At 40.7% G+C, this 23,090-nt stretch overlaps 5 protein-coding genes across 7 annotated transcripts; 3 read left to right on the top strand and 2 right to left on the bottom strand.

The window, feature by feature from the left end:
- Positions 1-2,580: 2,580 nt before the first annotated feature.
- Positions 2,581-4,681, bottom strand: LOC131892787 (nischarin-like). The gene has a single exon (XM_059242632.1). It carries the CDS (start codon positions 4,498-4,500, stop codon positions 3,070-3,072), a length of 1,431 nt encoding a protein of 476 aa, XP_059098615.1. The 5' UTR covers positions 4,501-4,681; the 3' UTR covers positions 2,581-3,069.
- Positions 4,682-7,317: 2,636 nt separating this feature from the next.
- On the top strand, positions 7,318-8,002 carry LOC131892796 (small ribosomal subunit protein mS23-like). The gene has a single exon (XM_059242646.1). It carries the CDS (start codon positions 7,410-7,412, stop codon positions 7,947-7,949), a length of 540 nt encoding a protein of 179 aa, XP_059098629.1. The 5' UTR covers positions 7,318-7,409; the 3' UTR covers positions 7,950-8,002.
- Positions 8,003-9,144: 1,142 nt separating this feature from the next.
- On the bottom strand, positions 9,145-20,552 carry LOC131892786 (putative inactive tyrosine-protein kinase Wsck). 2 transcript variants are annotated; one of them, XM_059242631.1, is made up of 12 exons: positions 20,345-20,552; positions 19,962-20,121; positions 18,189-18,340; positions 13,980-14,122; positions 13,558-13,720; positions 11,482-11,871; positions 11,336-11,419; positions 10,756-11,265; positions 10,385-10,686; positions 10,108-10,318; positions 9,354-9,550; positions 9,145-9,262 (listed from the first exon to the last, which is right to left on the bottom strand). In XM_059242631.1, the coding sequence occupies exons 1-12, from the start codon at positions 20,382-20,384 to the stop codon at positions 9,191-9,193; spliced, it is 2,424 nt and encodes an 807-aa protein (XP_059098614.1). In that variant the 5' UTR covers positions 20,385-20,552; the 3' UTR covers positions 9,145-9,190. The 2 variants fall into 2 exon arrangements, with proteins under 2 accessions (XP_059098614.1, XP_059098613.1); XM_059242630.1 differs by lacking the exon at positions 20,345-20,552 and having other exon boundaries at positions 19,962-20,197.
- On the top strand, positions 14,320-16,757 carry LOC131892798 (uncharacterized). The gene is made up of 3 exons (XM_059242648.1): positions 14,320-15,305; positions 15,611-16,184; positions 16,597-16,757. Exons 1-2 carry the CDS (start codon positions 14,930-14,932, stop codon positions 15,685-15,687), a joined length of 453 nt encoding a protein of 150 aa, XP_059098631.1. The 5' UTR covers positions 14,320-14,929; the 3' UTR covers positions 15,688-16,184; positions 16,597-16,757.
- Positions 20,553-20,680: 128 nt separating the features above from the next.
- On the top strand, positions 20,681-23,090 carry LOC131892789 (translation initiation factor eIF-2B subunit gamma-like). Of its 2 annotated transcripts, none has more exons than XM_059242634.1 (4): positions 20,681-20,961; positions 21,511-21,834; positions 21,908-22,103; positions 22,167-23,090. In XM_059242634.1, exons 1-4 carry the CDS (start codon positions 20,793-20,795, stop codon positions 22,897-22,899), a joined length of 1,422 nt encoding a protein of 473 aa, XP_059098617.1. In that variant the 5' UTR covers positions 20,681-20,792; the 3' UTR covers positions 22,900-23,090. The 2 variants fall into 2 exon arrangements, with proteins under 2 accessions (XP_059098617.1, XP_059098616.1); XM_059242633.1 differs by having other exon boundaries at positions 20,684-20,961; positions 22,164-23,090.

Raw genomic sequence — 23,090 nt, forward strand, 5'->3', positions numbered from 1 at the left:
ATCTATAGGATTGCCAAGATGCGCTTCAGAAAACCGGCTGGTTACAAGACTGGGCTCAAAATGTGCAACATGTGGCACACACATTTTGAGCTTTTGGACTCTATCAACCACCTGAGCTACTAAAATTTTGGACGATCAACATATTTCTCTTCAAGAAATATCACATTCTCATTCAATCTGTGAACAATCGGCAAAGTCGTGGGATGTCAGAAGTCTTAACTCTGTATTTAATTGTGTTGAAATATGAACTAAGAATTCATAGTGACTTGAGCCAAGTTTTGTTTGAAGAGCAAGATATTGCGTTGACTCAAATTTTACGCGATCTCTCTACACCAAACCATCTCAGTCCATATTCCGGTGGGTCATTCCTTCAATTGCAAATTGCAAGGGCTCGTGATTTTTCTTTTGCTTATTTTGGCAACGCTTCTAGTTCAATACATTTTTGGAGGGCATCTTTTGAGGCCCAAAACGGGTGAATTCATCCCACTACTAATTGAGTTACAAACGACAAATGGAGCTATAGGGAGTCTGAAATATATCTATTGGATGCAAAAACTTGATGGTGAGCATGAAGTTTTGGTTTTTAACCTTTTTTAAGCCTTTCTTTGAAGACTTGCCGTTAAATGGAAGGACAAAGAGGCTTAGCATTAATATTCGAGCTCCAAATACATTTCGTGGCAATTTTTAAAATTCTTTCCCTTTAAAATAACCCATACTTTGAAATGTACATGCCAATCGCATTTATTCAGTAATACCCTTTTTGAAAACGATAAATCCCAAAAAGTTCCGAACATGATAACACTCATTCAAAAACGTTCATCAATTTGTGCTTTTCACTTCACAGAATTTTGACTAACTTTTAACTAACATCATTGATCGCGTTTTAAATTGCCAAACATGTTCTTCGTAACAAAGGCCAAAACATGTTACCACTTGCTACGTTCAGTGGTTCCTTCCTACATCGGAAAATGATCATCCAATGTTGTCCAACCACAAAGAAACTTTGAACAAAGGCAACCCATCTGTCAAGCGTTGACAAGCAAGGAAGGAATCAAAACATTTTTAGAAATCCAACCCGTTTTAGAAATTAAAGCCAATCCCCTCAGATAAATAAATCACTTACCGTTGAACAACACAGGGAAGACATTGATCTCAATCCTGAATCCTTATCTTCCTCCTCCTCCTCCTCCATCGTCCCTTTACGAGACTCCTGTAGCCATTTCAATGGTTTTGGAACCACTGACTTCTCCAGGATTTTGCTCGTTTCCTTCAAGACTCCATCGGAGCCGCTCTCCGGAAGCTATAGGAGTCCTCATGATTGCCATGAAACCCACCACCACCGCCACCACCACAATCTAGCAGTCTATCTATCTCCCGTACATGTATCGGTACATGCTCCTCCGATCCGGTGATCATCAGATCTTAACCTCCATCCTTAAGCGACTAAGCGTTTTTCATTCTTCATGCAAGCACGTAGACCAACGCGCTTGCAACTTGGAGCTTGGAGATGGTGCAAAAAATGGTATCATGCCAGCCGACCTATACGGACGTACGTACGTACATCCTGGTCTTGAATCGTGTTGATGTTTTGCCACGCGAAGTACACGAAGGGGAACCAATGGTTAATGATCTTCAATTAGTATTAAAAAAAACACGTGATTTGCAACTTTGGAAGATACATTTGAGGAGTTTGTCCGGAGGAGATCCTCGCCAAGGTGCATTGAGAGAGAGAGAGAGAGACAGTGAATATTTTATGGCGTTGCACTTATTCGCCTCCGCTTGAGTAAATCTCATGTGCAATTGCAAGCTCTATCCCTTGATTTACTTGCAAAGAAACAAGTACTTATTCTCGACAAATCATAGACTCGTTCTCGATTGTCCTTCGATTCATCGGATTCAGGGGGAATTAATTAGGCACTAAAAAGTTACGCAAGTCTTGAAAAGAGGAAACCGGGGTCCCTTTCTGCTCTTAGATTTGACGTCGTTCCCTTGTCAAGTGATATGGACGATTTTCTTGGAAAGCTTGTTATGAGCATAACGAGGCAATAAGATATCACAAAAGATACAAGGACTTGTTTAATATCTGCCACTTCACTGCAGTAAAGTTAATGTCCATTGAGCGAGCGCGCGCTCGACTGTTTCGTGAGAAACCTTTTGTTCTCCACCTTTTTGTGGCTCCTCTGATCAAATCTTTGAAAAGAGCCACAGACTTACAGATATAATGGAGTAACCACCACTTAAAATGGTCCTTCAAAGCAAGAAGGTGGTTTGTCAGGAATAATTCAGGTCGAACTGTGCGCGTCCTTGAAGTAAAATGCATTTATCCAGGATGCAGCTCGTCTTAGTTGGCCTGTACCCATTTGAGATTCTTTTTCCCTGTACAAAATTACCTTAAGCTTACTTCATAACGGCATTGAGTCAAGATAAATTGAATTCGAGAGCAATGGTTCAGTGACTTGGATATTCCTTCATTAAAACGTGACGTGACCATTTTATTGCACCAATGAATAATGACGGGCATCAACACAATTTTTATCTTCTGACATTTGGAGAGGAAGGAAGCACTATGCAATGTACAAGTCGAGTTCTAAGTTCATTATCAGAATATTTCGCTTAGGGCAATATGAAGGCAAAGTTCAGACACGCTTGCGGTTTGGGGAATCGAGTTCAAGGCGAAATGTCAACCGCCGAATTAACAAAGACATGTATGTTAGTAAAGCTGGTTGGCAGTCTAGCCTCACGATAGGATTGGTTCTCAGTGATCCATGGATATAAAACAAATTTCATAGATATGCAAAAATATAGGAGTCGGGCGCGCTAAAAGCTCTTGGTCGACGCAATCATTGGCAGGGTCCCGTGTGTACCAGCCATCACCACCGTCTGAGGGTATAAGTGGTTTATGAAGGGGCAAACCATTACCGGAATGGTTAATGGTAATGTGCACGGAGAAGGCAAAATGTAAGAAGCTTTCAGGATTGAATGACAATGACGTTTGGGACATGTGTTTCTCGTTTAGTTTGGCACACAGGCAGACTGCGAAGTTGATCCAACAACATGGAACGTGGGGAACTAGGAGACTCTCTTGGGCAGATTCCCAAAGAGGGTAGTGGGTGGTAATCCCTCCTTGGCCACTCGTAAAGCCATCAGAATGGACACTCTGTCGATTTCTCGCTGAGAAGGGTTCTCGTTGTCCAGACACAGCTCGGAGCATCGCTTCCCAAAGGACTCAAAGAGTTTGATCCGATAGTCTACCACCGAGGTCACTTTGTTCCCTTGAAGGTTCAAGACCTCGAGACAAGGCAATTGGCTCAAGGGGAACACGTCCTTCAGTTCCCTGATACGGTTATTGGAGACGTTGACGTTCTTCAGCGAATACAGCTTGGACCAGCCAGCCAGGGTCTTGATCTTATTATGACTCAAGTCCAGTCGAGTAACTTGTCCCAGCTTGATATGCAAATCATCTGTCTCATGTATGTCATTATCGGCCAATTCGAGATGACTCAACTTGGGGAGCGTAGTGAGATTTTCAATGTCGGTCACCTTGTTGCTACCGAGAAGAAAGGTTTCAATCAGTGGGGCCAAGGTGACGCTCCGGTCGATCTTCTTCACGTCGTTGTACCGTAAGTCCAAGACTTGGAGCTTCCTCCACACGAAATTGGGATTGGCGTCGATGATCTGGGCGAGCTCTCCGTCGTCTTGGAGGTTATAGAATGGAGTATCACACAATAGGAGGTGAGCAATGGACTCGACATGGCATTTGTTGACACTGAAGTGCGTAAGGGTATGTCTCACATTACCAAAGGCTGAAATCTGATCCGGTGAGCAGACCACTTCACTCAAGATGAGTTTGGTCAGATTCTTGAAGGCCAGGAAGTCGTATTTCAACTGATTTGGACAAATGTTGGACAGACCTAGATTCTCCGAGTGTCCATTGACCTTCAAAGCCTTCATCTGACACACCCGATCGGCCACATTGGTGAAATCCCACCTCTTCGAACCCGGATCTTGAGGGGGAAGGGGACTTTTGAGGCGTTGAGACAAGGAAAACAACTCCAATGGCGTCCAAATGGCCTCAAACAACCAAGGGTCTTCTCGACCCACTGCCAACCTATCAAAGTGCTCCCCAGCTAAATCTCGAAGAATGTAGTTCACGTCAAACTTGTCTAGTTCGAGAAACCTAGCTAACGATTCGGGAATGGAACATTTCAAGAATTGCGTGACAGATTGTAAGTAGGATTCGAGGTCTTTGCGTCGCTTCATCACGAATTGGGCCTCCTTATTGCCTATGTACTTCTTTTGGGGTAGACTTTCCTTACTCACTCCACACTCAAGGAGGGTCTCGTGAAGCTCGGCAAAATCACGATAGCGTCGCTCCACCTTCCAATGAACATCTTGTGAGGCCATGGCAATCGTGACCTGATAGAAGGTCACGTTGTCTTTGGTACACACCTCGGGGATGCTGATGCCCAATTGAACATCCGGAGCGTAGATATTGGACATGGCTGCTGGTCAGAGCACCCAAACCGTGCAGATAGGAGCAAGAAACCATAGAATCTTATTTTATCACTCTCTGTATATGAGGATGACAGTCAGAGAAGGTACTGCACAAAGCCTGCACGCTGAAAGGGTGACGAAAAGGGAGAAAGTTGACTCATTTCTAAATGATAAAGACGACATGCCAACTTGGAATATGTTGCATTCATTCAATATCTTTAGCCTCTAGAAACCATCCCTGTGGTTTGTATTACGTATTGTCACGGATGTGCTGTAAGCTATTCTTCAAAAGTCATGGGTCCTTGTTGCTATGTCATGATCTGAAAAAAAACTCTTCTAGCTATTGAGTGTTAGACGATAGCGTGTTAGTGTCTCAGACGAAATTTTATTCGATTTTGCTACCGTGAATGAACTTTGCTCGTATTCTGCTTCTACTAGCATCTTCTATTTGCCAGCAGGAGTTAAAAACCGTCAGTCACCCTGCTTGCAATGATAATAACGCATCGTGATTCGCTGAGAACTACCATGTGCCCTTTGATTCGTCGGTTTTCCAAAAATAAACAGGCCAATTGAAGGAGTTACAAGAGATACTGGAAAATATTACGACATATGTAAAGTGATTTTTAAAGCTTGATGCAAAATCGATGCCACAAGAAATTGTATTAATTTTTTAGCCACCATCATTTTACTTGTTAGCCACGCCCAATTCTTGAAGGTCAATCATTCAGCAAGATATTTTGTTTCGAATCGCGCCAAAACTGGTTAAAGAAAAGTTAAAGAAATTCAAAATATCTAAACTGCATATTTTTGCATACATCCCGATTTAGCATTTTTCTTTGCAGAGTTTGAATGCTTTTGGGAACAGAGTACAATCAATCAACTGAGAAGATGCCAGCACCTTTTCTTGGGAGGTCATGGGCGTACTTTTTAATACTGAAGAGGAACATTTGGGGAGGAGACGTGGCGTAGTGGATGGCGCACATTTTTATCATGAGAGAGATCACCGGTTCGCATCTCCTCCCCGACCTTTCTCAAAAAACTTTAGACGCTAACCACACCCACAGATGGAGAACCAAACTGATATGGACAAGACACTGCCTATTGGATTTGTATACACACAATGTGATGGTGGTTGGCTTCACTGGCCAGGCGAGGTTCATCCCTCCTCCCCAGACAAGTCGCACTATCAAACAAAAATGGTTTCAAAAACCAAATTACAAAAACCGAAGATTCAAAACAACAAAATGGCTTTTCCAGCTAAAAACTATTTTCCAAGCCTGTGAAAATGTAAAAATGTGGTGCATGAAAAATATTTTTACCTTGGCAAAAAAGTATGCTTCAAGCATTTCAAATTCGTTGAATTGACGGATCTGATTAACATACTCAGTTGAGTTGTGGTCAGGGATGAGAAATTATTAAAAGCCATTTTCTACCACCTGGCAGAAAATGGTGGCAGAAAATGTCAGAAATTGGTCCGAAATAAGTGGCTAAAAACGGCAAAAAATAGAAATCATTATATCATTTTAAATCATCTTTTTCTAATATTTACTTCCGTTACTTTTTTAGCCTACCTGTATGTAAGCTTGACACGCTGGGATGTGTATTTTGAATCGAATGTGAGATAACCACCATTAAATGTCATTAGAGTGGGATCGAGTTTGAATTTTGCCACCGCAATCGATCAGAGTCAAGGTTGCCATCAACTTAGACCTTTTTGAGTCAAAATGACGACAATTGCATTTTAAAAAGTTGTATCGCATTCACTGACCATTTTGATGACGATGATAAGAACTGTACTAGTTGTGGCTAGGCCTTGGATACTACCAGTGGTCTATGGATATTGTTATCAAATCAATCAAATGATCAAACTGTATAAATATATTCGAGGAGCATTTTGCATTTCAGCCAATGCTATTCCAATTTGCTTTTTACCAAAGGACACATGAAAAACTTATCCAAACCCTATGATCTTTCTTGTCTTTGACACCTATTAAAATCAAGATCGGCCAATCTAACCAAAGGTGGCCATTTCTGACCACCTTCCAGCAATTACTGCCATTTTTTGCGACTTGTGGCAGAAAGTGGCAGAAATTCGATCAATCACATTTTTCCCGGATGCCTAAACTACTCAAACTGCCTATGACAATCATTTTACCACTGGCAATAGGAAAATAATTGAAGAGCTGAAACAAACCCCTTTAAAACATTCCTTATTGCGGGATACTTTTTGTAGATAACTACTATTTAAGTTTGACAATAGCTTTTACTAAGATCTGAAAAGAAATATACGAACTAAAACTGATAATATCTGTAAAATGAAACGGATATTTTTGTCATTTTGGTGTATATTCTAAGAATTTTTGCATATGTTATAGGTAGATTTTGGGAAAAAGCCTGGCATACTTCCCTCATCTCTAGTGATTATGTTCAACTTTCATTCAATCTTTTCTGATACAATTATTCAATCATAACGCCCATACTGTTAAGGGCTAATAATGTCAAGAAATGATTTCGGGATTTGAAAGAATCTGCTTTTGTCAAATTCGACTTGAGACCATGATAGTTTTTGGCTTAAAGCATTTTGTGAAAGAAATTATATCTCTAAGACACAAAATGACCCTATCTTAGAAGCATATTTAAAAAAAATTGCGGTTTGATCCGATGATGCAAGAACAAAACTTCTGCCAAAATTTGCCAAATGCTTCATGTATCAAAAAGTATCATTCCACTCTATTCATGCATGTTAATTTTCATAAATGCGCTGATTTTTTTAGCGAGTCCGCCCATCAATGAATCTGGCACAAGCAAACAACCAAATCTAGGAACCCTGATACATACTTAAGTTTGTAAACACGGCCATGCCCATAAGTACGTTGGCTAAGAATCATTTCCAATAAATAAATTGTCAATCCACCATGGCTCAAAGTCGATTGGAAAAAATCGGCACCATTTATTCCAAGGTCAAAGGCATGCTCAAATCTGGTGCCATCAAAGAAGAGCATGCCCCGCTTTGGCTCAGTGTCTATGAGAAATATCCACCTAAGCATGAGCCCCGATGGGACCGCAAGCCAGAGCGGGACACGCCTATTCCAAAGATTCTCTACCAAGAGGACGTGATTCGTGCTCAGTTCTATCGACAATTTGGCAATCAATCCGAAGTGATCAATCTACTGGATCCGAAATTTAAGCCCCGTTCAGAGTTGTTCATAGAGAAGTTCAAGCAAATTGAAGCTACGAGTTCGGATAAAAGTGATTTTAAACGCCTTTTTGTGCACACAGTCGATGCTTTGGAATTGGATGGGATTCGATTGAGAACATTGGCCAAAGATGCGGCCTTACAGCGTCCAGAAAGCCTCAAGAAGAACGTGGAAGAGACTCCGAAGTCGAACCAAATTCAAGCACCGTCGTTTAGGGAGCTTTTTGGACGAGGAAATAGTGGTCCATTCAGGGAATAGTTCCTCTAACTGTTAATAATGAATTTGAAAATATATGCCCTCTCGTGTTGTAATCCTGACTTATCCTTGTTCTTGTTAATCTTGGACAAAAAGTCAGACCAAGATTCGAGGCCGACCTTTTCTCAAGGAAACTTTTAGACGCTAACCACACCCACAGACGGAGAACCAATCTGATACGGACCATGACACTGCCTATCGGAAATAAACCAGACGATGTGATGGCCACCAAGGTTCACCCCTCCGACCCTAACACCCCAAATAATAATAAAAAAAGAATCTATAGCCCGAGATAACTCTAGAGGAGGGACAACAATCATAGACATCTCTCGAAAGAAGACCTGAATCAACTAGATAAAACGCTTGTACCTCTGAGTTAAGGCTTGGTCGTTGCCTAGAATGAGACTCCACTTACCACTTTGTCGAGTGTATGTTCATACATGTTAACGTCCAAGCCCCTAGCTCAGAGGTTGGAGCTTTTAGAAACAGGCCTCTACTCAACACTCTCGTTCTATATTATAGAGCTTTCCATCGCGATGATCAGCGCCATTTGCCTCGTCCAGGTGCGTCAAACAACCTGAATAAGTTCAGAGCGTTGTAAAGGACTCAGACAATGTAAGATTTATTGTTTGTGAAAAGTCGAATATGAATTTATGAAATGTAATAGGAAGTTTCAAGACCTTATAAGATTGAAAAAAAAGACAAGAAATCCCCCCCCAAAGAATTAGCAATTTACATTTTTGTGGTGCTTAATTCACCAGATTCACAGCATGTACAAGGATTTCTAGGAAAGAAGTTAAACGTTTGCTTCGCATGGAAACTTTTATCCGTGAATTTTGGGTCGATATAGAACTAGGTACCATTTGCCTGGTTAAGGAGCTATTAGTTAGCTCTTATTTAAAATTGCTTAATAGGTATCTTGATGTTGAAAATGTTACCCTTGCAAGATTTGAAATGTTTCCCGTAAGTGTTAATGAAGTATGCATTATGCCACAAGGCTAAAAATGATAAGTTATTGGATGAATATCATTTTGATAAAGCCTATCGCCTAGGTTCTCTTGTTTCTAAGTTTGTTTGTCCGCACCTAGAAGAAGCATAACGTAAAATGAAAGCGACAATCTATCCATTATTTTCCTCATTAATAGTGTTCTCTGCCTTATCTTGCTTACGCTCGTGTATGAATAATACATTCAATTGATTACATCAGTAAGATAATTTCACATTTATTTTTGAAAAGGCTCATCTCATAGCAGCTCCAAATCATTGGAAAAATGTTCATATTCAAATCCAGGACGAACGCCAAAGTTAATATGGTCCTGAAAAAGGAAATAATAATCAGCAAAGAATAGTTTCATCTCTAAATTAGTGCCGTGAGTCTTGCGTTTTCAAAATAAGTCAAATAAGTACCTGGGGATTAATGGCAAGATCTTGAAGTGAGTGAACAATTGACGTGAAATGAGGCCTCTCATCCAAGTCATGTTGCCAGCACTCGAGCATTAGTTGGTAAAGGCTTTCCGAAGGATTGGTCGTTTGTGGAGGTCGCTTGCCTCGGCTTATTCTAGTGGGAAGGTCCTTCGTCTTGACATCTGGATAAGGTGTTCCACCTGAAAAAAGACAATGAGAGTCTAAATTCCACGCTCAAATTTTTGTAGCGTCCAGATCCCTAAGAGACAAATTGTACTTGCATTCATCCTTGTACAAGATATTATGAAAGAATAGACTGTTGCAGGCTAATTAACGACAATCATAGGCAAAAGAGACCTGCTGAGCTCTCGGAACAATATGAAAGTCTTACCGGAGCGCCCTCTCTTGTCAGTGTCTCCATATTTTTGCCTAAGGCAATACTTTGGCGCAGGGCAATTCGTTTTTGTTTTTCAATACCTTTTTATTCCCCAGGGTACTCCAGCATTAGCAAGGAGCAAGCTTTGCGTAAACACGCAATTCTGCATTCGAATTTCTTTATAGAAAATCATGGATGTTTCTGCAGTGGTAGTGGCGTAGCCTGATTAGGCCACGACTCCGCATCCGAATTTAAATACCTTCAACCTTAAAACCTTATCGTTCGCACATTTTCCTGTTTGATATTCAATAAAAGCTTTGAATGAAAAAAATGCTAACTAGCATCCACATGTTGTTGGTAACAAAAAATAAATCATCTTACCTAAGGTGACGGCCTCCCACATGATAACGCCAAAAGACCAAACGTCGCTTTTGGATGATAATGCCCTGGATTTGAAGTTTTCTTGCGCTCGCCAACGAGCCATGTCGATATCCTGGCCAGGTTGACAATAATCTGTGATCCCTACGCCGCCAACCTTGGCTATATCATTACAAATCATGATGTTTCGAGCACATAACTTCCGGTGCACAATCTGAAAGTCCATACACACCAAAATAGGAAAAAATATCTCTAATGAAAGTACATATCTTCTCCTCACTTTCTCCATTTCCAATCTCTCAAGACCTTGCGCAATTTCCACCAGATAGCGGATGAGAGTAGATTCATCCAATGTGGATATCCGTCGGTTTCTTTGAACGTATACTGGATTGTGCACTAATGCTCGGTTGTCCAAGAGAACTTGCTTGAAAGTCATGATTCCCTCTTCAATGACCACGTAAATAGCGTCGCGTTCCTCGCAAAGCCCTATAAGACTCATGATATTGGGATGCTTTCCGTACTTGGCGACCATTTCAATATCTCTGATCATGGCCTTCGTCTCAGACTTTTCCAGGATTTTTTCTACATACATGATAAAGCAGATGGTTTAAAAACGTTTGCAATCCGAGATTGAATCCCAATTATTCTTACCCGGGACTACTTGCACGATAGCTGCTTCTTGACCTTCTCCACTATTGACAATCCCTTTGATGACTGATCCAAAACGACCTCGACCAACCACTTCATGGGTCAATTCCAAAAAGTTACGAGGAATCTGCCAGACAGACTCTCGAAGCAGATCCAATCCGGATAGGCCACTTGCTCCTTCATTCTCAATACCCAACTCATAGCCTCCGTGCTCGTGGTTGGATGGGGAAGGTGTGTGAAGGGTCAACTCTTGGGCATCTCCATTTGATCCGGAGCTCCTGTTCACCGTCCAGCGAAGGTATCCGTACAATGAGATTATACCTAAAAGGATCACGCTACACACACCGATACAGATCAAGAGACCCACAGTGAGATTGTCCAGGCCTTCAGCATCATGATCTGGGTTATGGTTTGTGTCCTTTACAATCCGGCTAGATAAATTGTCTTTTATGGCAGGGGGACTTGGTGAGTGTTTACGAAGATTTCCGTGATCATGTCCATGAGATTCGTCGTCTAAAAGAATTGCCAGAAATATTGAATTTTATCAGGTATGGAGACACAGCGACAGTAGTCTATGTCTTACCATGGTTGAGATTGTGTTCATGAAACTCAAAGACCACTATGTTATGGTCGGCGTGTTGATCATGGGACACATCGGCGTAAGTGACTGAAATGAGAGTATACTCCATCTCTGCGAATTTTGACGTGTAAATCCAACTCTCGACTTACTTTTAGTCACATTATTGAATGAGGATACAGCACCGACCGTAACGTGAAAATCATATTTGGACGGAAGTGGGCCGTGATTTTCGTATTCCCCATAGAACCGCTGATCTCCAACTACAAATTCCTCGTGCGTGTCGAACCAATCCGGAGAAATCTCAGCGGCGATCCAATATTTCAGGCCTAGTTCCTGGGCCTTCTCCCAAGTATCGAGGTTTTCTTCGTAGAACGGTGCTGGTTCAGTCTCATTGATGACCACAATCCTGTAGGCGGTGATGGGTCCACCCACGTTATTCGTAAGTGCTTGGAATCGGATATGGATCTCGTTATCGTCCTCGACCTCGTGTTCCTGGCCATGATGGCTTACTAGCTCTGGGGTATTTGGCTTGTCTGGAGCTATACGAGGACATGAGAGTTAGCAAGTCACCGGGCCAGAGACTATCCTAGTCATTTTTACAAAGACTTAGAGTTTAGCTGATATAAAGACTACCAAGTGCTAATAATATAACAATTAAACCGTCTATATTGTCAAAAGCCAGATTATTTTACCCTTGTTTATTTTAATTTCTTTTGCCGATTAGTTTTTCAGCTGAAACAATGAGGCAGGCTACCTTCTTTCTTGAAACAAAGAAATGTTCGATTTACTGCTTCTACGGGGTGGACGGGATAAAGTGTTAAATACAAAAGCATGTTTTGCCTCTTTGAAAATTGCTCTAGATACACCAGATTCTGGATTTAGGCTCTTCGATAAACTACTTTCAGTATCTTTCAGTATATAAAGGTTAGTCAATTCCGACTGCTCTTGGACAAACCATGGAGGTCTCAATTTAACTGGAGGTCTTTCCAATTGTCGTCGAATACCTCGGAAGGCTTCGATCTCATTAAGATACGGGGCAAAAACGATGATTTAGGCCTTACCTTGGATCGGTTTTAGCCCTCTATCCTTTCTAATAGGCTACTGCTGATCATTTCGAGCCATTAAACTCCAGTTTTCACTTATTGAACTGTTTAAAATTCAAGATTATTGACATTGTAATTCGAGGATCGTGCAATAGTTGGCTCTTTTTCGCTCAGTATGGGTAAAAACACCTTTCATTCACTGTCAAGGAGTGCTTTGATGTTTCTGACAACCAATGACATCAAATATATTGTGGAAGTTTGCACGAATTCCTCTCACACGTAATTTTTATTCACGCAAGTCAAATTTATTTGTTTGTCCATATTGTATCACTCGTTTAACTCAACCTCAACTTTTACACATGAAAATTTGAACCATAGATAAAAGTTGGGGACGAGAATTCTTCTATTTACAGCCTACTTTAGCTACAGGGTGAACCTTGTCATGTTCGTCCCTTAAATTTTGAATGTCTGCCGAGTGAATGAATCTGCGTGGCTTGGACAGCGTGACTATGAGTTTTCCAATTTCTGGTCGGGAGGTTCAGTTTAATAGTTTATAAATTTTCCGTTATACCATTGGGATACATTTGGCGGCGTCAAATATGTCTAGTGTACCTTCGTCCATGGACAAACATATTTACTGAAAACATCCACTGCCAGCCTCACAGCTGGCACGTTCGGTACCGTCCCTACATACAGTCAGTGCTGCCCATGCAACTTCTGTAACACCTTTTAAAATCCACCCTGTAGTATTCGTAAGGACTGGGTAGGCGTTGAACCTCAAACCCAGGTTGTAATTCACATCTGGACAAGTTTTTGACTAAAATTTCAGATCAGCCCTACTTTGAAGGGCTAGCCATTTCCACCGACTCTAATATTGATTGTTAGATAAGTTATGGCCTGAATATAAAGTAGAATCATAAATCTTCAATATCGATGACATTCTTAGTAGCAGTAAGTAAGGACCTAAAAAGTCAGACCAAAATTGAGCTCGAGATCGGAAAAACACCCATGGATAAAAAGAATTATTGGCGAACGGTCTACCTTTAGCCTCAGTCGCACGCTTATTGAAAGGAATAATTTCGGAATTTACAAATAAAGTCGATTAGTTTGAGGGCCAAATAAACGTAAAATTTCATCTTTATGATCAATGGAAAAGCCCAAATGTTCTGTGGGACATAATACCTGCAATCTCAGTCCAAAATGATTCAGAAATGACTGGGCCTAATCCATGTTCAGACGCTGCGGAAACGGAAACGTTATACAAAGCAGCTGGTCTTAATCCCACAATTCGAGTTCCTGTCGCAGTTTTCGACAGTTGTAGATGCTTTGATGTAAATTTCTGGTTCTGTAATGCAATAGAATATGAATTAGTAGTCTATTTGGGCTATTTGATGGACTGAGTTTCTACATTCAACTCTTAAAAGGTACCCTAATCATGAAATAAGAACCCGTAGACTTGGTTGTCATGATATCTCCCCATTTAACCCAATTTACTGTAAAAGGGTCTCTCAATTAACTCATCTTAAAGCTGACACTGAACCGCCACAATTTCCAAAGTCTTGAACGAACATTTCTGTTTGGCCAAGATAGAGATTCATAATTACCTTGTGATCAAATGATCGTAACATTTCCACGAATACGTGGTAATCGGTGACGAAATCTTCAGGAGTCTTGGCAGGCTCCCAACGAATACCTAAGCTGGTCATTTCGGTCTCGACCAGCTCCAAGGATCCTGGTGGACCCGGTACTGAAAAGATGACATTGAAATGATCAGCATTACCCTCTAAGTAGCATAATAAGCACCAGGTTAAAGGTTTTCGAAAAGAATATAAAGGCTTTTAAACAATCTAGGAGCATATATGATAGAAACAAAGCAATAAGTATTCAGACCAACGCAAAAGAAAATGGCTGTCTTAAATGAGAACTGGCTTAGGATATTTCATGTAAGTTACTCAATGTATGCACGTAATTCGATGGATATACAACAGTATTAAGAGTGGTGGAGTTTTAATGATTTAATTTAGAATTTATTTGATTTGGTTTCTTTTATCATACGCATATTCTCAGCCACACAGTATGCATGAAACCAAATATAATTTGTTTATATCGACTACCAATTTATCACTCAAGTCCAAGTTTCCCGTTGATGAAAAGTTTCTGTCATCCTCCTCACAATGACTTTGCTTGGTTTCCCGCGCTATTTTGAAAGACTAATCCCCTGTTCAGATTGATACGGCAGAGGCAGACCTGCAACCGAGACTTGGATGAACACATCCAGGTACAAAACCTTTCCTCCCTGTTCGGAGAGCTCTCTACACGCCTTCAAATGCATCCCTACACACACACTTATGCGCAAGGATCACCTGGTACTTCACAAGCAGGTTTGGTACTTGAAAAACCAAACGGTTGCAGGATCCATCAAAATACTCGACCCCTCCTTTGAGTGTGCAACCATTGCCATTTGCAAGGGGCGTCCTTTTCAAAACAACAATAAACCCTGTGTAATCGACGCTCTGGGTTTGATTTCGTAAAGAGGGGATTATTGCCATTCATCATGGGTCGATTCGAGTTGGCCAAGTGTTGCTTCTTCATTGACTATTTGGTGGGGGCCAGGATCATCGCTTTGGTCACGTTTCTGATAGACATTGTGATCTCGGTGTATCCTTATATGGAGGTCAGCGCCGGGAGTCGAGATTTCCGGGGTTATCTCATTGCTTACAGTTTCACGGATCTCATCATATTTGGAGGAGCGTCCATTGTCTTGTTCATGGGCGCTATGATGAGAAGGCGAGATCTGCTCATGTTCTGGATCATTGTCCAGGGCTTCCGAGTCATCCTCGGGATCTTCGGTCTATTGGCCATCATCATCTTGTGTCTACTTCATCCTAAAGTACTCTCTCCGGGCGCTGTGGTCATGCTCTTTCTTTTAGGTAATGGTAATAGTAGATAAATTTGACAATTATTCTAAGCTCATTAGAACATTTTCAGTCCAAGTCGGCAGTAGCATATGCGTTAAAAAATTGGGATAAAAATGCTCTTTCAAAACAGACCCGAATAACGAAGTGCACACGAGAAATCCGTCTATTTTCAAGACTTCATTAATTTTTGGAACCTCCTATGTCACATTCAAAATTAACCTCTGTTAATTATTCCTTGCAAAGAAGATACTCTAAAGAGAGATAGTTCGCAGTATTGCCTAAATTATCTATACTAATGATATGTCTCATCATTTCAGAATTTGTCTTTTTGTATTGCTGGATCGTGGTTATTGGCGTTTTCCGACGAGTAGAGGAATACCGACGAACCAGCTAATTAATCGAATGCAGTTTAAATTTCAAACACTCACGAAATATATCATATGCACGAAAACACCTGTACTCTCCTCCTCTTACTTTATCTCTGCTATCTAAGTAGTACGTCGAAACCACTGTTCCAGTCGAACATTCCTTTCATATCAAGGATGTTTCAAGTGAATAATTTTTGCTTTGTATTCGATCATGTCTTAGGGGTTCAAATAATTGCATATCTATTCCTAATTAAAGACATTTCTATTGGTACTGCAGCGTGCGTCAGTTTGGCGGTGAATGAGCCAGATCAACAAGGAACATTGTTGGATATTGGCATGGTGGCCTTTTCGGTAGTTTTTATTTTCTCGGCCTTTATGCTTTTATTGGGAACATTGGAAAGGAGTGCCCCACACTTTATACCATTTATCGTTTTCCAAGGAGTTCGAATCCTGTTATTGGTTGTTCTTATAATGAGCAGTCTTATCAATGGACACATCATCGGTATTGGATTTTTGGTTTTTGGTAAGTGATTTTCCTAACAAAAAAACAGAATCAGAAAACTCTCAGAAAATTAAGGTTTCATGATTGCAACACATATTTATGCCATTGCATTTGAGACGGAACTTCTGAAAAAACCGGAAGGAAACCTTTATACAAAAAAAGGAAGGTGAGGGGTAAAAATCCGTTACTTTTACATTTACCCGTTTACCCGTTTACCCCATACCCGTTTTAAACTGCTTATGTTGCAAGCAGCCTCTCATCAAAAATAAAACGGTTCAATCCCTTTGGAACACATTTAACTCCAAGATGTGTCTTACAGACTGTTTATTTCAGTAGATTGGGGAAAAACATGAGAAAACATTTTCTGCAGAGACGCTGAAATCCATATTCATCTTTAAAAAAAATGTATTCATCCCTTTTCTTGTTCTTTCAGTTTTGATTTATTTGTACCTCTGGGTAGTTGTTGTGGAATTGTACTACCGATTGGACGACTACCAAAAACTTGACGATACCATTCTGCACATCTAAGAAATAATCCACGGTCATTCGTGATCCATGTTTAAGAGCGAAATAGAATCATATTTAATAAATGCATATCTCCTCACAAAGGAATTGATCATTGTGTGTGAGTGAAGGTGAAGGCATGATTGCTCAACTTTCGTGTGCGATCACAGGAACGAGAGATGATGGTTTACAGTGAGATAACCACTGTTCTATAAATCAAACTCCAAAATATCACCCTCTCTTACGCTTTGCACTTGGCGATCGGGAGTTCTCCTAGCTTTTTTTGGCTCGATGAAGCTCTATGGTCCTGCGAACTAATAAATGAGGCCTCTGAGTTTCAAGCTCTCTACATTTGTATCACATAGACCATGTTCATCAGAGGTTTCAAAAAGTGCTGCTGTTGTGTCAATCTATTAACGGCGGCCAAAATTGTGGCCATTCTGGGCCTATTGCCATGTGTTTTGATCTTGGTGTATGTGACATATTATTCGGCTTATAATCCTACTTTCAAAAGAAGCCCGTGGACCCAAACAGATATTATCGCCATGACGTGGTTCAGCCTTCTCGTGATATCAAACAGTTGTCTATTATATGGAGCAAGCCGTTTCAAAAAGTTGTATATTTTACCCTGGCTTTTTGTTCAAGTTTTGGTCATGGCCTTTCAGACTTATGTTGTGGTGTCCATTGTTTACAAGACCAGGATACACATCTTGCTGAGCCCTCTAATATTGGGTAAGAAAACAAAAATGAAATACTGACTAGGGTGGATTGCCGGTTGAATTAGAGGGGATAAGATGAAGTTTTTGTCTGGAATAATAATCCGCCAAATGTTATCTGGTCAAGCAATGAGTTAATGCGGGTTCCTACGTAGATGAGAAACCACACGTAAAAGGGTGATGAACGTGGAATGTGAAAGGACAAAATGCTGGAGAAGTTTCAATTAATGAGTACTGATTTGGGTGATTTGAATTCGATTTTGTTATTGTGGTGGGAAATGACGCAATGTGACATTTTGTATAGCCAGTCATATCCACCATAACATTATAAATGCGTCGAATAATGTCATAACATCAGATCAGAAACTGATACTATGGTGGTTGAATTTTACATCACGCAATATGTATAAGTAATAATGTTTTTGGATATTTCAGTTGGTGTAGAGTTATACGTTTGGGTGGCGATGCTGTCTCTATTTTTGGCCATGCCCTCGTCATCTCTCAATCAAACCCTCCCGGAGGAATCAGAACAAAGAATGCATTTGGAATCGGTGTGAATCCAATGGTCTGTTTAGTATTTCAAAACGAAACGACTGAAACCACTCGCTCAATCCTTGGGAAGTCACGCGCATGGAACTCTCACCAAATCGGAATCGCCCTCAAGATCTCAATCAAGCCCCTTGTTACGTATTTGACAAGAAATACTATAGCCAAATACTCAACAACCAAAATAAGTGCGAAAAATAATTTTATCTTTTATGAGCAATCAATAGCAATTCCTCGTTTCTAGGACCCAAAGACTTACCTTTAACATCCGTGCTGTAAACACTGATGGCTGATTCACCTCCACAGATATCAGACGGGGTCTGAGTGCAACGTGATTTGCAATCTCCAGGACCAAATCGTCCATAGGAGGATCCACAGAAGCAACGTCCTCCATCATGTAAACCAGCGTACCTGCATGAAAAAATACAAATCTCCTTTGTTTATTCCTTTTTCAGCCACTCCATGTCAAAGAGTACCAATAGACAATGAGGTTGATGAATACTAGCTTAGAATATAGGTAAAGTGCGAGTTAGCCATTAAAATATCGATCTATAATGGTCATACCAGGCGACAGGTTTCCAAACTTCTTGATTAGTTAGATATCTTGCTTCAACCAAGGGTTGTTCTCGACAACGATGGTTCTACCTTCATATTTTCGCTTGGTTGGAAATAAAGGCAATTTCGGCATCCACAACATACGAGTACGATTCGATTACTCTCAGTTTCGATTGTAAAAAAAGAAATATTACACGCTCCATTTTGAGCGGCTTTTGAAAAAAATCTATTTCTCCTACGATTGACTTGGTTGTTATTGTTTTTATTGTTATTGGTTGTATATTTGCTTTTTTGGCACCGCTCGTTCATTCAAAAGCATTACTTTGCAATCGAAGGAACTTACAGATCAAAGCCCTATCAAAGACCTACACTGAAAATTGCAGGAATTTTTAGAGCCTAAATGTACGGATAGTGCAGGAGACATCATGGGCCCAGAATGTCCCTGATCTCCTTGGCGGTCTTTCACGCCTTCGCCAAATGAACGGAATTGCCAATTTGAACTTGAAAAGGAAAATAGCTCAATCATGGTCATCGACAGTGGAAATTGAATTAAGCCATAGCTGCTGAAACTATGCCTTGAAATATTTATGCAATTACAAGTCTCAAGCCACAGATTAAAAAACAATAATGCAAATGCGCTTTTTAAAGCATCCGCAAAAATTCTACCTCATTGTTTTGACTTGACATAAGAAAAAGGTGGGTTTGGCAGATTTGTGATGTAGTTAATTACAATACAGCTGAGAGCTCAGATCTCTTAAAAACTTTATGGACCAGAAAATTGCATACAAAAAGCTGCAAGAACTTCTAATATAGGGTTTTATAGTTGCATTTGTTTGATTAAAAGCAATTGTAATTGAATAAATATACACCAATGTCATTGTTTTTATTACAATTAAAAACTAATTGAAACAGATCTTCCATATACTGGAAATTTTGAAAAAACTAAAGGTTATGATAAAATAGCTTCTTTCTGAGCAATAGATGGTGCACCATCAATATAAACCCTCAAAAAGGGTTATAGCAAAGTACGTATAGAGTGGATAAATTGGGGTCCAGTTACATTACCTGAGTGGGATCAATTATTCAATAACACATAGCTCAAATTAACTAACTCTTTGTCAGGATGTTATTAAAGCACTTTCTTAAGCATGTATTATATCTTAAACATATTCACTCATGGAATTCAGAGCAATAATTTATTTAGCAAGGGGCAATTTTGGAGCTATCCTGTATCTAAGCTGCATTTCGTCCAATTGATCTCACCATTATAGGTATCATACGGATCAATGTTGCCCAAAATGTTTTGTTCGTCACAATGGCACAAATAATGAACGTCCAGCCTTGTCATGGAATTATAACTCCTTGCTGAGGAAAACTAGTGGTTGATGTGACAAAAGGCAACACCTTCATGGAGGACATTATTTTGCATCGGGATTACTTACTTTTTATGCCTTCAAATAGCATGAATAAAACTTACATGGAAAACTGGTTTTGACAGGCCAAGACGCAACTTTCAATCGATCCCACGGAGGTCAAGTTGGTGATTTCGATTTGAAAATCCGGGTCGTCAGTGTTTTCAAATTTGAAGCAATTGATGTATTGGCGATGGATAGAGGTGTCAAATTGAGCCCTAACCCCTGAAAGTAAAAAAAAATCGAGATTCAGATGTAAAATAGTATAGGTTAGGGGCGTGGTCATTTATAATGTAGACGTTCAACTTCAAATGGGCTTATTCAAATTTGCAGCTCATCCTATGGATTGTAGTACTACAAGAATAGAGCTAAAATATTTCAAATGGACGAATTTCTCACAATAGAACTGATGCTTTCATGAATACCAATTTGTTTAGACATTTCTCACCTGCCACATACAGAAACCCAACAGCAATCTGGAGCAGCATGTTGCGATTTTCCTCCAAACACAATCACATATTACAGCACCTAACTTTTATTCATTCACTTTGGGTCGCCCCACCCGAGAACCACTGGTTTTTTGTTTTCAAAATCCCTTCCACAACCATAGACTTCATGCCTTGTTGCACCCACAAGGGCACTCCTAACGCTCGCCCCAACTTGGTTGGTTCATTGGATAGATAGATGGATAGAGCTGACTGAAGCTTCGCCAGAGTTGCTCCCTAAGATATCATACCTGTCCATTTGAACTTCCCGCCCTTTGGATTTTCCTCCGTCAGCTGTCAGCAAACTTGGGTTTTGACGAATACACAAACATTTTCATCTGTACTTCCTTTTAAGTGTTGCAATTTTCCACATCGACCTTTTCAAGACTATTTCGGGAGAAACGTGTCAGGATGAAAACCAGTGGATATGTCCCGGAATTTCAGGCCGTGGTTTTGGCCGGAGGCAAAGGAAGTCGTTTCACGGACGTGACTCAGAACAAGGCCAAATGTCTCTTGCCCGTGGGAAATTTGCCCTTGCTCTGGTATCCACTCAATATGCTCCAAAGAAATGGCTTCCAAGGTGCGGATGCAGTTTTCGAATTGGTATTCATTTAAAGAAAAATGGGATTTTGACGAAGCTTTTGAAATTTTGAAGGTGATATGTTATGTACAAAATTGAAAGTGAACTCGATGATGCAACAAGTAACCGTGGAATCTCATGGCTTGATTTGATTTTCCACTTGAATTAAGCACTCTGTCCGATAGTTAATAGTTGCAATTTAAAGTGATTTGAATATTTGCCATAAATTCTTGTCCTTTTGCCAAATCGGGGGAAATAGTGCCAAGCAACAAAAGTTATTGAAAGGTAAGTACGTACTTTCAGAAAATCTAGAAGCACCAACAAACTAATGTGAATGAAGACAAAATGTTTAAATATACCGTAAAATAGCCGCAAAACCGAAATACGCCAACGCTCAGAGTGTTGCAAACATATATTTGCGGTCTTTCCCCCTACCTACCTAATACATATGAATTAATTATGTTTAGAACTGAAGACCTCGCATAGGCTTAATACTCAGCATATATAGCTATGCTTCTTTACTGATGGTCAATATTTGACTTCTTCTAGAGGTGATTGTGGTTGTCTCCGAGGCTTGTAAATCCGAGGTCAACGGCTTAGCCAAGCGTTACGGTCTGGATATGAAACTGGACGTGGTAGCTTTGTCCGCACAAGAAGATCCTGGCACGGCGGAAGCGCTCCGGTTGGTCCATGACCGCATTTCATCGCCACGTGTAATAGTTTTGTCCGGAGATTTGATCACAGACCTCAAGCTTCATCATCTCACTGACCTCCACCGAGCTCATAGATCCGCTTTGACCGCCTTATTCGCCCAAAATACCTTGGATCACAAGACCATTCCCGTACCCGGACCCAAGAGCAAGCCCAAGAAAGGTACTCTATCAAAAGCAAACCACGTCAACTATATACTATTGCTAAAAGTACACGGTACTCTTTTTCCGTACAGAAAAGGACTTTGTTGGGATTGACAAAGGCACCAATCAGTTGTGTTACATATCCTCCGAGGCTGACTTGGACGAATTTCTGAGCGTGAGGAGGTCACTACTCATGGAGCATCCCCGCCTATCTGTTTTCACCAACTTGATTGACGCTCACTTTTATATCTTCGAGTCGTGGGTTTTAGATTTCCTGGCCAAGGACGAGTAAGTAAAAAAGTTTAATGGAACAAAAGCTTTTTCTTAACCATAAATTCGTCTCTAAAGAAGCATATCGAGTATCAAAGGAGAGCTCGTCCCGCACCTGGTGAAAAAACAGCATAGCAAGAACCCGGATCAAAATCAACCCAAACCGGAGGATGACGTGTCCGATTTGAAAAACAATCCCAACAAGAGTCTGCACGCCGATGATCCCCAGGATATCTTCTCGTATATGTGCACGGATTCTATGGCTGACAAGAGCCAAGAGCTTTCTACTTGGACTGACCACACCGGGGATCTCAAAGGCGCCTACCGCAATCGTCCACTTCGAGTTTACGCCCACGTTATGGACACGGGGACTTGTTTGAGAGCCAACAATTTGTACGCTTACTGTGAGCTCAATCGGCAGATTAGTCGATGGATGAATGCCCTGGCACCTCACCGAGAACCGGTTCATCTCCATCCTAATTCTAAGGTAGAGCCAAGGGCTCAAGTGGGGGTCGAGTGTCAAATTGGCGAAGGATCCTTTGTGTCTAACAAGACCACCTTGAAGAACTCCATTTTGGGAGTGAATTGCAAAGTGGACGAGAAAGTGAAGCTATTGAATTGCATAATCATGGATAATGTGCACGTAAAGGAAGGGTGCCAAATCACGGGCAGCCTCATCTGTGATGGCGTGATTGTTCCGGAACGATGTGAGATCAAGGACTGTATTGTGGGCAAGAGCTACAAGTTCGTTGTGGGTGGTAAACACGCCAATGAGACCTTGGGCGACGATCAAAACAGGATGATGGAAATTTGAATGGACTTTAGGCGCTGAATTGAGTAGGTGGTCAATAAAGAATACCGTGGTATGTCCGAGTATTGCTCCCTGTTTTTGTTTTGCTATTTGTTCAATGAGCAGAAATTATAGAGGTAAAACTTATCATAATACCTAATTGTAGGAAACGATTTTTTTTTCTTCCAGAAATACATGTATTTTCTTGCTTTTCA

This window comes from Tigriopus californicus, chromosome 2 (genome assembly GCF_007210705.1).
Source record: "Tigriopus californicus strain San Diego chromosome 2, Tcal_SD_v2.1, whole genome shotgun sequence".
In the NCBI taxonomy this organism is placed as follows: Eukaryota; Metazoa; Arthropoda; class Copepoda; order Harpacticoida; family Harpacticidae; genus Tigriopus; species Tigriopus californicus.

Bases quoted from the DNA above. Each gene is read 5' to 3' on its own strand.
- LOC131892787 (XM_059242632.1), bottom strand. From the start codon at position 4,500: ATGTCCAATATCTACGCTCCGGATGTTCAATTGGGCATCAGCATCCCC.
- LOC131892796 (XM_059242646.1), top strand. From the start codon at position 7,410: ATGGCTCAAAGTCGATTGGAAAAAATCGGCACCATTTATTCCAAGGTC.
- LOC131892798 (XM_059242648.1), top strand. From the start codon at position 14,930: ATGGGTCGATTCGAGTTGGCCAAGTGTTGCTTCTTCATTGACTATTTG. The intron at 15,306-15,610 runs GTAATGGTAATA...TCATCATTTCAG, and splicing joins GGTCATGCTCTTTCTTTTAG to AATTTGTCTTTTTGTATTGC.
- LOC131892786 (XM_059242630.1), bottom strand. From the start codon at position 20,182: ATGACCACGCCCCTAACCTATACTATTTTACATCTGAATCTCGATTTT. The intron at 14,123-18,188 runs GTAAGTCTTTGG...TCATCTTTTCAG, and splicing joins TTACAGCACGGATGTTAAAG to TACCGGGTCCACCAGGATCC. The intron at 9,263-9,353 runs GTACTTATTTGA...TTCCTTTTTCAG, and splicing joins ATCTTGCCATTAATCCCCAG to GACCATATTAACTTTGGCGT.
- LOC131892789 (XM_059242633.1), top strand. From the start codon at position 20,793: ATGAAAACCAGTGGATATGTCCCGGAATTTCAGGCCGTGGTTTTGGCC. The intron at 20,962-21,510 runs GTGCGGATGCAG...GACTTCTTCTAG, and splicing joins CCAAAGAAATGGCTTCCAAG to AGGTGATTGTGGTTGTCTCC. The intron at 21,835-21,907 runs GTACTCTATCAA...TTTTCCGTACAG, and splicing joins CAAGAGCAAGCCCAAGAAAG to AAAAGGACTTTGTTGGGATT.